At 42.3% G+C, this 17,301-nt stretch overlaps 1 protein-coding gene across 1 annotated transcript in view; it reads left to right on the forward strand.

Annotated features, from left to right (window-relative positions):
* Positions 1-17,301, forward strand: part of ELOVL2 (ELOVL fatty acid elongase 2) — a 91,489-nt gene that overhangs the window by 66,468 nt on the left and 7,720 nt on the right. Inside the window, exons 4-6 of the mRNA XM_019796060.2 lie at positions 6,609-6,672; positions 10,740-10,927; positions 14,787-14,864. Of these exons, the coding sequence (XP_019651619.2) occupies positions 6,609-6,672; positions 10,740-10,927; positions 14,787-14,864 (330 nt within the window). The remainder of the gene's footprint in view (positions 1-6,608; positions 6,673-10,739; positions 10,928-14,786; positions 14,865-17,301) is intronic.

A 17,301-nucleotide genomic window follows, 5' to 3' on the forward strand; every position in this document is an offset into this window, starting at 1 on the left:
TTGACGGACATTTGGGAGGTTTCCATTTTTTAGCTACTAAAAATAAAGCTGCCATGAATATTTGTGTACAAGTCTTTGTGAGCCTATGTGCTTTATTGTTTCTTGGGTAAATATGCCTAGAAGTAGTATGTGGATCTATACAGTAGGTGAATGTTGATGCTTTTACCAAACTGCTAAACTGTTTTTCAACATGGTTGCACCGTTTTACATTCTTAGTAGCTGTGGTAAGCAAGCAGGGATACACAATTAAATAAAGCTGCACTTGCTTCCTATCTTTCCATCCTTCAGCCATTGTTATACACCGCCATAGATTAAATTTAAAGTCCTGGAACATTCCGCTGGAAAACGAAACATTACTTTGAAAAGGTACATGCACCCCACTGCTTATTGCACCACTACTTTTTTTTTAAGATTTTATTTATTTATTTGACAGAGACAGCCAGCGAGAGAGGGAACACAAGCAGGAGGAGTGGGAGAGGAAGAAGCAGGCTCCTAGTGGAGGAGCCTGATGGGCTCGATCCCAGAGCACTGGGATCACGCCCTGAGCCGAAGGCAGACGCTTAACGACTGCACCACCCAGGCGCCCCTTATTGCACCACTATTAACAATGGCCAAGATATGGAAGCAACCCAAGTGTCCATCAATATAGAAATGGATATCTACCTACAGTGGAATACTACTCAGCCATAAAAAATGAGATCTCGCCATTTGTGACAACATGGATGGACCTAGAGGGTATTACGCTAAGTGAAAGAAGTCTGATGGAGAAAGACAAATACCATATGGCTTCACTTAAATGTGGACTCTACAAAACAAAACAAAACCAGGGACAGACCCACAGAGAACAAACTGATGGGTGCCAGAGGGGCAGTGGGTGAGGGGATGGGCAAAATGGGTAAAGGGGAGTAGTAGCTACAGGCTTCCATTAGGGAATGAAAGGTACCACATAGGGTGTTTAGTCAGTGATGCTGTGACAGCACTGTATGGGGACAGATGGTAGCTACACTTGTCGTGCGCATAGCATAGCCTATAGAGTGGTCAGATCACTATGTTGTACCCCTGAAACCAGTACAACATTGTGTGTCATCTGTACTTCCATGACTTTATGTTATTGAACGTGGACTTTACTATGTGGGCAAGGGGAAATCCCTGAAGTTGCTCTGGAAGTGGAGTTGGGGAATTTTTCCGGGGGAGAATTGTGTGGCCTAGGGAACTTGGAACATAGTCTGGAGGGGAAGCCGTGGCCATGCATGGGTGTCTTCCTTGGTTCCTAGGATTTCCTGTGTGGAGGGGCACGGCCAAGGGACAGCCAGCATGGGGGCCTGTAAAGTATGGGGTTCAGGATGGCATTCCTCCTGCTGAGCTGTTAGGGCAGTACTGTTCCCTTCTCTTCTAATCTGTCCAAATAGCCATCTTTAAAAACGCGCCCTAAGTCCTCACTCCTGCAGCCCTTCATCATTGTGACAGTTCTGTGTATCTCCTCCTTCTCAGTTGTTTGCTCTTTGCCTTTCTCTGTACGTCTCACTTTCGCAATTTGTCTATAAGCTTTTGAGTCCTTTTTGTTCTCCTATGTCTGACAAAGTGTTAGTACGTAATGGCTGTTCAAAAAGGTTGGCTGAGTGAGCGAAGTGTGCTGCACGTAGTGTAGTTTGCTGATTTTTCTGAGCTCCTGGGTTACGGTGTTCATCTTAGGAAATCACCCAGCATGCTTTTGTCATAGAACCTAGCGTGTGGCTGTGAATTCATTACCCGAGCTGCTCTCTCCCACACTGTGTAAGTGTTCATCCTTAGTTGACTAACCTACCCAACCTCTGTACCTAACACTTAATGTTTTACTAATCCCAGTAAATTTTCATTTTTCTTCTGGCCGTCTCTCATCATATCATCGTCTTTTTAGATTGCATCCTTACTAACTGTATTAAACAAGCCAGAAATAGAGTTCATTTTTATTCAGGTTTTTGATTTTCCCAATATTGGCTTTATTTCCATCTGTCTTATGGGTCAGTAGAGGCCCTGGCTGTAAACATTCCCCAAGTGAGTCCTGTCTCAATCTGTTTATACGTGCTGATTCTTCTTCCTGAAATGCTCTTTCTGCCCTTCTCCATCTAGAAGGCATCCTAGAGTCTCTCAGAACTCGGCAGCAGCAACATCTCTTCCTGGAAGTCTTCTCTTTTTTAAGAGACCTATATTAAATTCCTGACCTCTATGTTCTTTTGTTCTTTTCAGGGGTACAACATCATAATTCAGCATTTATACACACACACACACACACACACACACACACACATACACATATATACACACACATATATATAGTAAAATGATCACCACAATAAGGCTGATTAACATACATAGTTACAATATTTTATTCATTTTACATAGAAGTTTGTACCCACCTTGCCCGTCCCCATACCACTGCCTCATAACCACCAATCTGTTCTTTGTACCTGCGAATTTGGGATTTTGATTTTTGTGTTTTTAGATTCCACATTTAAGTGAGGTCAGAAAGTATCTGTCTTTCTTATTCCACTTAGCATAGTGCCCTGTAGGTCCATCCATGTTGTCACAGATGGGAAAATCCCTTTTTTATGGCTGCATAATAATCCATTACATAGGGGCGAATCTAGGTGGCGCAGTCGTTAAGCATCTGCCTTCAGCTCAGGGCGTGCTCCCGGTGTTCTGGGATCGAGCCCCACGTCAGGATCCTCCGCTAGGAGCCTGCTTCTTCCTCTCCCACTCCCCCTGCTTGTGTTCCCTCTTTCGCTGTCTCTGTCAAATAAATAAATAAAATCTTTAAAAAATAATAATAATCCATTACATATATACACCACATCTTCTTGAACCACTCATGTATTGATGAACAGTTGGGTTGCTTCCGTACCTTGGCTATTGTAAGTAATGGTGCAGTAAACATAGGGGTGCGTGTATCTTTTCAAATTAGTGTGTTTGTTTTCTTTGGGTCAATGCCCAGTAATGGGATTACTGGATCATATGGTATTTCAGTTTTAACTTGCACCAATTTAATTTCCCGTGAACAGTGCGTGAAGGTTCCCTTTTCTCCACGTCCTTACCAACGCTTGTTATTTCTTGTCCTTTTGATACTAGCCATCTGACAGATGTGAGGTGATATCTCCTTATGTTTTCAGTTGGTTTTCCCTGACAGTGATGTTGAGCATCTTTTCATGTGTCTTTTGGCCATCTGTGTATCTTCTTTGGAATAATGTCAATTCACATCCTCTGCTCATTTTTATATTGGAGTGTTTGTTTTTGGGTGGAGAGTTGTATGTCTTCTTTATATAATTTGGTTATTAACTCCTTACTAGATATATCATTTGAAAATATCTTCTCCCATTCAGTAGATTGTCTTTTTGTTGATGGTTTCTTTTGCTGTGCAAAATCTTTTTATTTTGGTATAGTCCCAGTAGTTTATTTTTGCTTTGTTTCCCTTGCCTGAGGAGACAGATCCGTAAATATATTGCTAAGGGCAATGCCCAAGAGATTACTGCCTATGTTTTCTTCTAGGAGTTTTATGATTTCAGGTCTCACGTTTAGGTCTTTAATCCATTTTGAGTTTAATTTTGTGTATGGTGTAAGAATGTGGTCCACTTTTACCCTTTTGCATGTAGCTGTCCATTTTTCCTACAAGCATTTATTGAAAAGACTATCTTTTCCCATTGTACATTCTTGCCTCTTTTGTCACACATTAATTGGTCATATAGGTTTGGGTTTATTTCTGGGCTCTGTTCTGTTCCATTGATCCCTGTGTCTGTCTTCATGCCCATACCATTCTATTTTGATTACTATAGCTTTGTAAAATATCTAGAAATTTGGAATTGTGATACCTGTAGCTTTGTTCTTAAAATTACTTTGGCTGTTTGAGGTCTTTTGTGGTTCCATACAAATTTCAGTATTTATTTCTGTTTCTGTAAAAAAACACTATAGGTATTTTGATAGTGATTGCATTGAATTGATAGATTGCTCTGGGTGGTATAGACATTTTAACAATATTACTTCTCCTAATCCACGAGCATGGTGTATCTTTCCATTTGTTTGTGTCACCAAGTCATCAGTATCTTATTAACTTTCATCAATTGTTTTAAAGTTTTCGGAGTATAGGTCTTTCATCTCCTCGGTTACATTTATTTCTAGATGTTTTATTCTTTTTGGTGCAACCGTAAATGGCATTGGTTTTTTAGATTTCTCCTTCTGCCTTGTTATTAGTGTATAGAAATGCAACAGATTTCTGTATGTTAGTTTTGTATCTTGCAACTTTACTGGATTTATTTATCCATTTTAATGGATTTTGGTGGAGTCTTTAGGCTCTTCCATCTGTAGCATCATGTCATCTGCAAATAGTGGCAGTTTCACTTCTTCCTTACCAATTTGGGTGCCTTTTGCTCCTTTTTCTTGCCTGATTCCCGCAGCTACAACTTCACAGTGTCATGTTGAATAAATGTGGTGAGAAAACACATCTTTGTCTTATTCCTGATCTTAGAGGAAAAGCTTTCAGCTTTTCACTGCCAAGTATGATGTTAGCCCCTAGTGGGGTTTTCAAATATAGCCTTTATTATGTTAGGGTATGGGCACGTTAAATGCAGCCTCTGAACCAATGCTGTTGAGAGTTTTCTTCAAGAATGGATGTCGTATTTTGTCAAATGCTTTTTTGGCACCTATTGAAATGATCATATGGTTTTTATTCTTCCTCTTGTTAATGTGATATAACAGGTTGGTTTGCAGATATTGAACCACCCTTGCATCTCTGGAATAAACCCCACTTGATTGATTGTAGTGAATGATCCTTTTAATGTGTTGTTGGGATCGATTGTTAATATTTCGTTGAGGATTTTTGTGTTTATGTTCATCAGAGATATTGGCCACTAGGGTTTTTTGTTGTTGTTGTGTTGTTTTGTTTTGGTTGTGTAGTGTCCTCTGGTTTTGTTATCAGGGTAATGGTGTGGAATGCCGTTTGTTTTTCATTTTTTCCACTCTGCTCTCTCTCCATATCTTCCCCTCTCTTTTATTTCTGGTCTTCCACTGTGACTAAATTTCTGCAACGTTATAGAACTAATACAAGCTTTGTAACCTTTAGTTAGAGTTTTCTTAGACCTACAGATGTGAGAAAATGGATTTTGGACCATAGCAAACAGACTGAAAAGTTTAAACATGTGTGGGTGGATGTGGCAATGAAAGGAAGATTTCATTGGTATTTGTTATGAGGGGGGGTTCATCAGTGAGGTTAACATTCTTTGCTCAAGAATGAAAGGCCTCAGGACAGATCTGCTCTTTTCTAATGGCAACACAAATCTTACTCTGTCACACTGACATGTGAAGTAGGTGAGCTTTCTCAAGTCTAGAGGTCTACCAAGATGTCCTTCGTGGAAACCAAAACACTCTGTAAAAACTTCCGAGCTTGGTTGAGCCCAGATACATTTAATAGAGCTACAATGAAATAATAAAGGTCCTAATACATGGCCAGCAGGTGTAGGTGCTAACAAATGTCAGCCACTAATCCTCACCCACTCTCCCAAGCTTCCTAAAGTCCCCAAAGATCTAAGTTTCCTTGAATTTTCTCAGGATCAAAGTCACAAACAAGAAATAGTAGGTGCTTGTCACCAAAAGCACAGATCTTCTTTTCAGATGCCAGTAAGTTAATTCTCCTCTTTGGCACTTAAACTTTCTTTGAGAATGAGATGCTTTGACTGCACTTCCACTGTTGATTATACAGAATGTTCTAGATGAACGTCCTGAGGGCTGTCATACTCAGTTTGCCAATTCACTGGCCTCAGAATCCTCTTCAAAGATCCCTTTCCTAGGAACACTGGGGAGTGCTTTGCCTTTTCTTCCCTTTGTTTGAGGTGGTGCTCTAGACCGTTGAGCAGGGGTAGGGAACACCTTAGCAGGTATTTTGAGCAGTATAATAGCGCACCAGCATGAACAGGAGCTAACTAAGAGACTGTGCCAATTTAGCAGCCATAAGAGTCTCAGCAGACATTCTCCTATCCCAACCCGAATCCAGTTAAAGTGGCAGTAATAACCTGATGTACCCTGGTGACACTGTTTACTGTGATATTAAATACATATTCATGTACAGAAAAGGTTTTGAAAACAAAATATGAAGGTTATGGAAAAAATAGTTGTGGTGGTTAATTTTCTTATTTGAAAAATAAGTCCCCTTTAAAGGTTTAGATTCAGCTTTGTAAAATACAACTCAGCTGAATTTTCATTTAACTATTACATTATATCCTGTAGGTATAGACCCTCCCTGTTGTTTGCACACAACTTCTGTTAATTGCAACAATAGAAGTTGCTTATGGGAGAGCTCATGCCTCTAAGCGTTTTAGAGAGAAATGAAATTAAGGTCAATAACCTTTCAATGTTTAAATGTACCACGCCTGTTTTCCAGGCCTCCTGTTGCCTAAGGAAAGGAAAGTTGTTTCCTTCCAAATCCACACAAGCTCGTGAAGGGTGAGGCTGCATTTAACGCGCCCATTTTCCTTAAGTCTCTGAAGAGAGGACTGGGAGATTCTGGCAGCTGTTCTGTTGGCAGCGGTCTGTTTTGGGAGTTTCCCAAAAAACCCACTTAAGTAATTTTTTCTTTATCTTTTCAGGAGCATCTAAAGGCCTTCGATGATGAAATCAATGCTTTTTTGGACAATATGTTTGGACCTCGAGGTGAGTAAGCTACTGGAGAACTTCACTGGAAGAGGGTTTCGTCACTTCCGGTGTCTTTTGAACGGGAGGGTCCTCAACATTTAGAGGTTTAACTTCCCGCACCTTTGATATCCTTCTCCCAGAACATCCAGAAAGCCTCCCTTCTCCTGCTCAGCCTTCCTGGGATGAAAGTCTGGGGCCGCAAGCAGGGACGGAGCACGGTGCTCCCGGACTCCCAGCGCAGGTCGTGGCTGTCCTGCCGCACACGACTTCCTCTTCTCTCTGCGCCGCCCACCATCCGCGCGTGCGCAGTCAGCCGGTCCAGCTCCTGTCACGGCTCCCGGGACATCTTAGTCACACCACACAGCTTGCAGAGAAATGATTATTTCCCAAACAACATGCTTCGTTTCACTTGAGCCCTGCTGGTTCACAAACTGGAAAATCTGTGCTTCTCTACCAGTTATTTACGCAGCACGGTTAGGTAGGGGGTGGAGGGAAATGAGGTTTTCCTGTCTCAAAAATCTTTATAAACAGAATCGTGTGGAGCTTATTTAGACCCTTCAGTCTCCATGTAGGCTTTAGAAGCTATTCTAAACGAATGACTGTTTGTATAGTTTTAATATAACGGTACGTGAGTGTATAGAGGTGTGTAGTTGTTTTTTTTTTTAAGATTTTATGTAATCCCTACAGTCAACGTGGGGCTTGAACTCACAACCCCGATATCGAGTCACCAGCTCCACTAACTGAGCCAGCAAGGCGCCCCTGTATGGAGCTTTAAATTTTTTTTCACATTGTTTTTTTTCCCATTTTATCTTTGTGACGATCCTGTGGGGGTAGGCAGGGCAGGATATCTGTATCTCCTAAGCTTTACTGACTGTGTTCTCTGCCTCACAGTTCTCGTGGGCGGGAAGATGGTTCACGCAGAGGGCACAGTGCTCCAACGTGGGCATGCGGGGTTTCTTAGTGACTGTGGCTTTCTTAGTGACTGCCACTAGAGAGTGAAACAGCGGTCTCTCTGACCCAAGTTCACACTGAGCTTTGTTCACTAAGATCACCGTGATCTGCAGTTATGTGGATGGGGGTCACGGAAGGATAGGGGTGCAGTCGTTTACTTAGTTCTGGTCATTTTTATGGAAGGTTCTTTTGTAGCGAGGAGAGTGTAAGATTGACAGTTGACAACCAGATCAGGTGACCTCCACAATGACAGGGATCTGGGCCATCAAGAATCCGTTTCCCCTTCCTGAAAGTGGCACAAGCTTAAGTTGGCTGGCAGGCCACCTCGTAGACTTCTGGGTGTTCCCTCGTCACTTCCGTACTTACTTAGTCTATGTTACCATCACGGGCTATTGTTCGGGGCAAATATCTGACCCAGATACGGGGCTAACACTTCTGTCCCAAAGATAATCTTATTAGAAATATTTGTTCCTATCTTTGGTTGGGACAGTTATTATCCTCCTTGACAAATGCGGCAAACATTTACAGGATGATGACAAAAGAAAACAACTTCAGGTGCTGTATTAGTTTTGTAATATGTGCTTGACTCATTGTGCCAGTTGATCTATATTTAATGAACTCGGAACTAAACGGACGCATAAGTGAGAGAGTAGAAGAAGGCCTGGGCCCCATCTCACAGAGCAGGTTCTAGGTGGGGGGACGTCAGACTACCCCATCTGAAGCAACGGGGAAGCAAGGAAGTTAAACCATGCGTACTGGTTTTCTAGTAATTATTCTCTCACAGTGCTGGAGTCTGCAAGTCTGAAAGCAGGGTGTTGGCAGGGCCGTGCTTCCTCTGAGATTCTAGGAAACAGTGTGTTCCCTGCCTCTGGTGTTGTCAGTAATCTGTGGCGTTGCTGGGCTTGGAGATGCATTTCCTCAGTCTCTGTCCTCATCTTCACACGGCTCCTCCTCCCTGTGTCCCAATCTCCCCTCCTCATGTAGGACACCAGTCACTGGGCAAGAGGCCACCTGATCTGCTATGACATCATCGTAACTTGGTCATACCTGCAAAGACCCTTTTTCCAAATAGGGTCACAGTCACACAGGTCTCAGGAGTTAGGACTTGAGCATATCTTTTGGGGGACACAGTTTAATCCATAACACTGTAACAGGAGGTAAGGTAGCAGTTTAGGGCAAGTACTTCACTTTTTTTACTCTCTGTGCCTCAATTTTTTCAGACCTTACCTGGGAATAGTAATATCACCTGTATGGTGGATGTGTGTATTACCTTGACTGTGGTGGTGGCATCGTGGGTGTTTGCTTAAGTCCAGACACATCAAACTGTACACATTAAATATGTGCACGTATATCAAAACTGTTAGAAATAACGCCTATATCACCAGATTGCTTCGAGAATTAAATACGTGAATGCACGTAAAAGGATTAGTGGTCCATAAATGTTAGTTATAGTAACAGTATCACAGCCATGATAGTATCTTAATTCTACAGTGAATGACAGTTATCACGCAGATGAAGAGCTGTACCTATGAAAGAGCTCTAGGAAACAGCTCCCTTCACAGGGCAGGACGCTTATCCGGTCTTGAGAGGCTGTGTAGGGTTTAGATACAGAGGTGGACATTAGGAAGGGGCAGGCGCATAGCACAGACTTTTGCGACCAGTGGTCACCAGCTGGTTGTATGAAAGGTAATCTCTGTTAGTCACATGGACTCTGAGATGAGCCCCTTTCCTACCTTGTTCTGTCACAACCCGAGGGGTTTACAAAACAGGCGATGTGACGGTGAGGGCCTGAGAAGGCACTTTTCTAGGTACTGTCAGATGGGGTGCAGTAAATGAACCTGGGGTGTGCGGGGTAGGTTGAGTGGAGCAGAAAGAGGGGCAGAGATGTGGGAAAAGCAGAGGCAGGAAGAAAAGGGCATACATGCATGACCTGCTGGAAAAATCCGCTTCTCCCAACTCCATTTACAGAGATTAGAAACAGCATGCTATTTTTTATGTGTGGGCCAATTTATGTTCTTTATGTAAACAACAACAAAGAGCAGAATAGAGAACTAAATTCATTTTGTGCCTACAGTTCTTTTCAGATACTCCTAAATATATTATAGATCTATTCTGTGTATTTTATTTAGATTTTTACATTTTCACTCTCCAGAGTAAGGAACGCTTGGCATGTCTTGGTCCTTACCTCCTGCCTGTTTACACTTTCAAGTCCATGGTCAGGTTTAGGTCCTTGGTTGTCTTTCTGCCCACACGTCTGAGTCATCAGCTCCAAGGCTTTGCCTTTGTGGTCTTGAGCTTCCCCTGCTCGCTGTGCAGTCCCACTGCTCTGGCTTGGCTGAACTCTGAGCTCTGCCTGGTTTACCGCACAGTGGTCCTTGGTGAGCTCTGGGAGCGTGGGTCCTCAGCGAGCTCCGGGGAGTGGGGGTTTATGAAGTAGAATACGCTATCCATACCCTTCTCCTGCCTACTCCCAGCTTCCCTGAAGGAGGCAGCAGCAGGTCTAAGGGGCAGGGCACCAGACAGGAATTTAGATTCCGACCCGCTGTCCACTGCTCTGTGCACTTGGCAAGTTACTGTGGCCTTCTGAGCTGGTTTTCACCCACAAAATGGCATAGTAGTACTTCCTATTTATTGAGTTAATGTAAATAAACATAACATAGTAACTGTTCCAAAGAAGATGCTAGAACTACCACCTCCCACCTTAATTACTTGTCCCTGTCACTCTGTGTTCTCTTTGCTCCATGAAACCTTCCTTAACTACTCCCACCCCCGTGGGGTGGTTCTTCTGAACCGTAACCCAAATCTAGCTTAGTACTTTGCTTGTCATATTGGGTATATGCAAATAAAATACACGTGTCAGTAGGTTTTAAAAGTTCTCATCAAAGAAAAACATTTTTGTAACTAAGGTGATGGATGTTAACTGGGCTTTCTGTGGTGATCGTTTCGCAGTGTATCTGCAAATATTGAATCATGTTGTATTCCTGAAACTCGTATGTTGTATGTCAGACATAGCCCTGTAAAAAACCAAAAGACCAAAAACCAAAAAACCCCAAAATGTTTTAAATCTATGTGATAAAATTTTATAACTAAACAGAAGTGCTGCTTTTCAGGATTCTCACTGTGTTTCTTTTCAGATTCTCGAGTCAGAGGATGGTTCATGTTGGACTCTTACCTTCCCACCTTTTTTCTTACTGTCCTGTATCTGCTTTCCATATGGCTGGGTAACAAATACATGAAGAACAGAGCTGCTCTTTCCCTCAAGGGTATCCTCACCTTGTACAATCTCGGAATCACACTCCTCTCCCTCTACATGCTGGCAGAGGTAAGTGGGTCCGAAGCAGAGCTGGAGGCCAGTGAGGTAACGGTCCCCGCGAGCGGTCAGTGCCGTCCTCTAACATCTCCAGAACCGCCCCAGCGTTTGCTCTTAGTCTTTCTGAAAGTCTCGGAAGTCTTTGTTTCTAACTTGAATTTTTCTCATCCCTTCCGTCCTTAGTCTTTCACTGTAACTTAAAATCACAGTTTAGATCTGAATGGGCCTTTAAAGCTCAGATGTTTTGATTTTCTCCTTTTACAAATTGACACTGAGGCTTGGAAAAGATAATTTGCCCGAGAACAGATCGTTATTGAATGACAGGATGGTTTTTAAGTTGACTTAAGTATCAAATGCAGTTGGTTTGACATACAAATACGTAGTCCCTTCAGGACCGCTACCCGCATCTTCGGGCCCCTGTGACAGTGGCAGGCCTGTTTCTCAGGACTGACATTCCAGCCCAGCTCTGGCCGCCCCCATTACATCACACATCGCCCCTTCCTTTGCAACGTGCCAAACCCAAGGAATTCTACAAGAAGGAGAACAAGTAACAATGGCCCTGCCTGTACAAGCAAAGGCCGTTCCAGTCCCCTGCAAAGGAGAATCAAAAAGCGCCAAATACAGCCACTCCAGCGAGCAGCTCAGGGGAGGAAAGACAAAAACATGAGCAAACCTGGGGGAACGGTCAGGATAAAGTCCTCCATGTTCAGTCATAAATGTCGGATTGTGGCACAAGTGTAGTTGCCTTCCTGGTCCTCGAATCTACAAGAACAGAAATCCTTGCCTAACGTCTAGATCCTGTCACCCACAGAGTTTAATCTGTGCCTCGTTCTGAGGACGGTTCACACCGTTCCTTTCCACGCCTACCGCCCCGCGAGGAGGGGACCAGCGATGGAATCCGGGGTCGGGAAGGCCACTCTGCGGTCTGTCACATCGCTTCTAATTTACCTCACTCTGAAAAGGGAATCCCTAGTTAGCTTTGCAAGTGGGTAAGTTTTCCTTCACTACATGAGCTCGCAAGATCTAGCGACTGGCAGGATTCGTTTCTCTGGGAAGAACCAAAGGGAAAGATGGTCTTTCCTGGGTTGTTTTCAGAAGCGGCCCCTGCGGCCCCTGCAAGTCTGACTACACCGGAAGCTCAGACACCTGCTGGAGGCGTGGGCGTAGCGGAGTCAGGAGACCAGAATTCCGAACTGGGGGGGGGGGTACTGCCGCTCTGGCTGCCATGGGAGAGCGGTGCCTTAGGCTCTCTGACCCTCGGGCAATTTACTGTTAAGATGGAGATGGGTCCTCGTCCTACTTACCTCATGAGTGAGCCGTAAGGGTTAATCAGTTCTGTTCCACCAACATCCTGTGCACACCTGTTCTGTGGATTGAACTAATAAGCCAAGGAGATAGAAGATGAGTAACACGTGATTTCTGGACTTGACAAGCTCACAGCCTAGTACGCAGTGGGAGTTAGTAAATGTGAAAATGCTGTATAAACATTGAAGTGCGCAGTACTCACCACTAGAGGAACTGGAACAATAGGTTAGTGTTCAAACAAGTAAATGGTTTCTGCTCCTTTTTAGGGAGGACGTCTGCCCTGAGCCCATTCCCTGCTGTGAATTCTGTCTGTGGCTTATTCACTTTTGCTTTTCTCCTGCTTCTGTACCTCGTGGTTCCAAATCGCTACTATCGATTGCCTCCCTAGTCTCCGCTGATTGTAGCCTCTTCCAGGGCGGGCGTAAGGTCTTGGGCACTTTTGGGGTATGTTTAACAGCCACTAGTTGAGTGATAGGTTGATTTAACCTTGCTAATGTGTTAGGCCCAGTTCAGATGTTTGTGTAGGCCAGGAAGTTACTGCTGAAATTATTAACGTTCTTTCAACAAGTATGCGTGGAGTTCCTACACTGTGTCAGATTCTATTCTAGATTCTCCAGCACAGCCTTCCCCTTGTACAGCAGTGAGTGGTGGGCTGGTGGTGGGGCAGGAAGGCCTCTCTGAGCATGTGGTATTTGAGCAGAAACTGAATGATGAAAACAAGCATAGGAAGATCTGGGGAGAGTGTGTTTATGCAGAAGGGGCAGCAAACAGAAAGGCGTTGAGGCAGAAACAAACTTGGGGTGTTCAAAGACCATAAAAAGCAGCAATGCAGCTAGAACACCCTGGACAGAGGAGGGAACGATTCACAACGAGGTGGAGAGGTGGCAGATTCAATGAGGGTCTTGGAAAGAATTTGCCTTTTATTCTGAATACAATGGCAAGCCACTGGAAAATTTCTCCCTCTCGCTTTTTTTTTTTTTTTTTAAATAATAGAGCCTGCAGCGGGGAGGGGCAGAGGGAGAGAATCTCCAGCAGACTCCCCGCTGAGCGAGGAGGCTGACAGCAGGGCTCAATCCTACCACCCCAACAATATCATGACCTGAGCCGAAATCAAGAGTCGGCCGCTTAACCAACTCAGCCACCCGGGAGCCCCAACTGCTTAATTCTATTTAGATTCTAAATGGTCAGGTAGTTTTAAACAATCTAAATGTTTTTGTTTTTTTTTTAGTAGTTCAGCTGTTTCTAATGTTTAGTTTTAACATCCCATCCCTCCCTACTCTGTGTATGTGTTTCAACAGAGCTATACTTTTACACACCTCTGATGGGCAGCCACAAATAGTAGGCCTTTGCTTACCTTATGTAACATGTTAACTAGACTTTTCGTGGTGATCATTTCACAATATACACAAATATCGAATATTCGAAGGCCTTGTCAGACTTGTCAGATGTATAGGTTTCTTTTCATATCCAGAGATATTTTTCATTCAGCAATTGTAAATGACAACCTGCTCCATATTACTGAAGTTGGAAAGGTCAAAAATTTTCTCATGAATTAAAAAAAAATTCCCCTAAATAAAATTTGATGAAGGGAGAAAATACTGTATATACATGCCTTAAATTCTAGAATTTTAAGTTTTTGCAGTAATAGCAGGAAAGAAAAGACAGAACTTCTTCAGCAGAATTTTCCACAGAATTTAAAAAGTTCATTTTCTCATATATATTCACTGAGTGCCTTCTATGTGCTGGACATTGGGCAAGGAACAGTGGATTCAAAGATGAGCAAAAAAGGCACAAACCTTTATAGAGCCCTTTGTTTTTTCGACATGATGAGGGGTGTAGTATTAATCAGTTATAATCACACGATTGATTACCAACAAGCATAAATACTATGACAAAAATGACTTAGGAACCTTTGAGCCCTGGTTTTCAGGTCTGTAAAATGGTAATAAATACGTACTTCATAGAATTATGGAGATGGTCAGTTAAGTGTAAGCCAATACAAAGTATTAAATAATTAAATATTAAGTAATATTAAATAATTATCAAATAATACTGGGTGGCTCGGTTGGTTGGGTGTCATACTCTTGATTTCAGCTCAGGTCATAAGATCAAGCCCCATGTCAGGCTCTGTGCTCAGCAGAGGGCCTACTTAAGATTCTCTCTCTCTGTCCTTTACCCTCTCTCTAAGTAAATAAATATTTAAAAAATTTGTTTAGTGTTTTCTCGGTTGTTTACACATAATTCTACATTTCACCTGTAGAATTATAGAACTAGATGATTCCTTACATGAAATATTTTATTATTCAAATGGTAGCTAAATTCTGTCCTTTGGGCCACTGTAAAGGTTAGAAGTAAATTATACCAAATCAGGAATACAACCGTTGGTATCTATTCAACAGCAAGAATGAAATCCTTTGAGCCATGTGTTTGAGGACAGGACTGAGAAACTGAGGTGGAGGGGAGTTCCTACTCAGACCTTGAATAGGCACCAATCAGAAACATGAATACGAAATTCAGTTCTCTTCCAAATTTTAGTGTTAATTTTCCTCCTTTGTTTCTTTGGCAGCTTATTCTCTCCAGTTGGGAAGGAGGCTACAACTTACAGTGTCAAGATCTCGCCAGCGCCGGGGAAGCCGATGTCCGGGTGAGTCCTAAGAAGCTAATTGACCATCTGCAACCCTTTCTCCTCGAAAAGGAGAGGAGGTTTCCTCCTTCCAGATATGACGATGGGGCTTGGATTACATAAGAAAGGGAGTCCTCCTGTTCTAATAGAAATGCCTGGTAACAAAAATGTTTTCCAAATGTCCAACACTGGGGGACTGACAGACTAAACCATGACGCATCCGGAAAGGGATCCTTCTGCAAAACGGAATAAGGAAGATCTGTTAGAGTAATTTTGGGGACATTCTCTCAAAAAACAAAACCAGAAACAACTTGCAGACTGTGTTTCTAGGACAGTACAAGAAGGGATATGAAGATATGTGTGTGTGCGTTTATGTTTTTGAAAAGAAACAGTGGCAGAATAAACCAAAACCTAACAAAGCCGTCTCCTTTTGGGTGAAGGAACTAGGCAAAGGGGGATAAGGATGGAAGCTAGACTTCTCTGAATGTACCTCGTGTCACATTTGATTTTGGAACTGTGAAGTGTTTTACATAATATGAAACAAAAGTAAGTTTAAAAAGAAAGCAAGGCAGCCTTCCTCCCAAAGGTTGGAAACTAAAGTAAATGTGAATACACCCGTAGATTAAGTTGGTGACATAACCACCTACAGAATTATTTCAAGTGACTTAAAAACACAGTGTTTTGACTGAACATCCCTAGGGGGATTTATCTTAACAGCATTCCATAGTTTTTTTGGTTTCTATCAATAAAAATATTGGTGTTGCTCTTTGGAGACTGTTAATAGGTACACTGTGAATAAAGTAAGGACATAATGTTAATATCATTACAACTAGTATTTGAAACATAGTTTAACTTTTTTATTAGTATCTCTTTGCTAACAGTCACAGATTCAAATTGGAAATATCAGAATTAACTTTATTCTAAAAACAAATGTGTTTTTTAGCTCTTATCTCCAGAAAAGGCCTAGTTAGTCTCTGACAGCCCAGTGCAATGAGCAATGAATACCCAGATTGTGCTTTCTAAATATAATTTTCCACCAGAAGGGATTAGAGTCCTTAGAGAATCGGCCAATTCCCGGTTTGGGATGGGAAAAGTGTATAAGCAGAATCCAGGACCTCTTGTGACAGAAAGCAAGCAAGCCGTCCAGGACTACTTGGGCCATTACAAAAAGATCTAGGAGCCACCTTGAAGGGGACTCCCAGTGCTCAAGATGGGACAATTCAAAAAGATTACTGACGAATGGATTGAAATATATTACATTTATTTAAAAACCACAAGTTTAAAATGATACTAAAAAACCCATGTTGACTTTTGAAGGTTGCTAGAACAACAACTCATTCTAGGGGAAAAGAGTTAAAGGGAACTTTGCTTTTCATATGTGAATTTCCAAATAGAGGAAGAGCTCTTCTCTATGGAAGAGAAAAATACATGACAAGAGAATTAGAAAATCATCCTTTTGAAAGTCCTAGTGAAATGATGGATCTGTTCAGCAGTCATCCATAAGTGATAAAACTATGGGGTGAAAGTGAATGGAGAAGCTTCCTAATGGGGGCACCTTGGTGGCTCAGTTGATTAAGCATCTGCCTTCAGCTCAGGTTGTGATGCCAGGATCCTGAGTCCTATGTCACCCTCCCTGCTCAGCGGAGAGCCTGCTTCTCCTTCTGCCTCTGCTCCCCATCCCCCTCCATGCCTGTGCACGTGCAACTCTTGTGCTCTCTCTCTCAAATAAGGAAACTTCATAATGATTGGATTAGGCTGAACTCTGTCCATGAATGTCAGTGGGACACCCCGAAATTCTGTGCCTCCCGGTGTGATGCCCCAGGAAGCACACACAACTGCCAGCGAAGTACTCTGCCCAAACCCCTAAATCTCTAAATGTAATTGCTAGTGAGAGAAAACGTGGGGGATAGAGAAACACGTATTAAACAACACTAGGAATCCATAGTATTAGGAATTCTATCTAGTAGCTGATCTAGTTTTTGTGAGGAAAAGACAGGAAAAGCAAGGAAGGGGACACTTACCAGTCAGCAGACTGGAGAACCGTATCACATCCGGATTAAATCAATTATAAAAAGACATTTTTGAGACAGATTTGAACATGCAGGCTATGTTAAAAAGAAAAGTATCTGTTAGTAGTTTTTATAGATAAAATGATAGCTTGCATTTGTTTATAATATGCTACACCCCCCTAAAAATGTTTAGAAATAGACTTGATTCAACAAATTGGAAACATATTGAAAACTTGGAAACTTAGTGATAGATGACACAGGTTCTCTATACTTACTCTCTTTGCATTTATGGATGTTTGACAATTTCCATAACCAAAAAAAAATGATTAGTAGAAACCTTTTAATTAAAAGCTTTAATATGAAGATGCACATTTTTAAATCTTCTTAAAAAACATCTTCAAAGCTATAATACAAAATAAGTTATATAGATTTCTCTGCACCCGTTTTGT

Source organism: Ailuropoda melanoleuca, chromosome 5 (assembly GCF_002007445.2).
Source record: "Ailuropoda melanoleuca isolate Jingjing chromosome 5, ASM200744v2, whole genome shotgun sequence".
Lineage (NCBI taxonomy): Eukaryota > Metazoa > Chordata > Mammalia > Carnivora > Ursidae > Ailuropoda > Ailuropoda melanoleuca.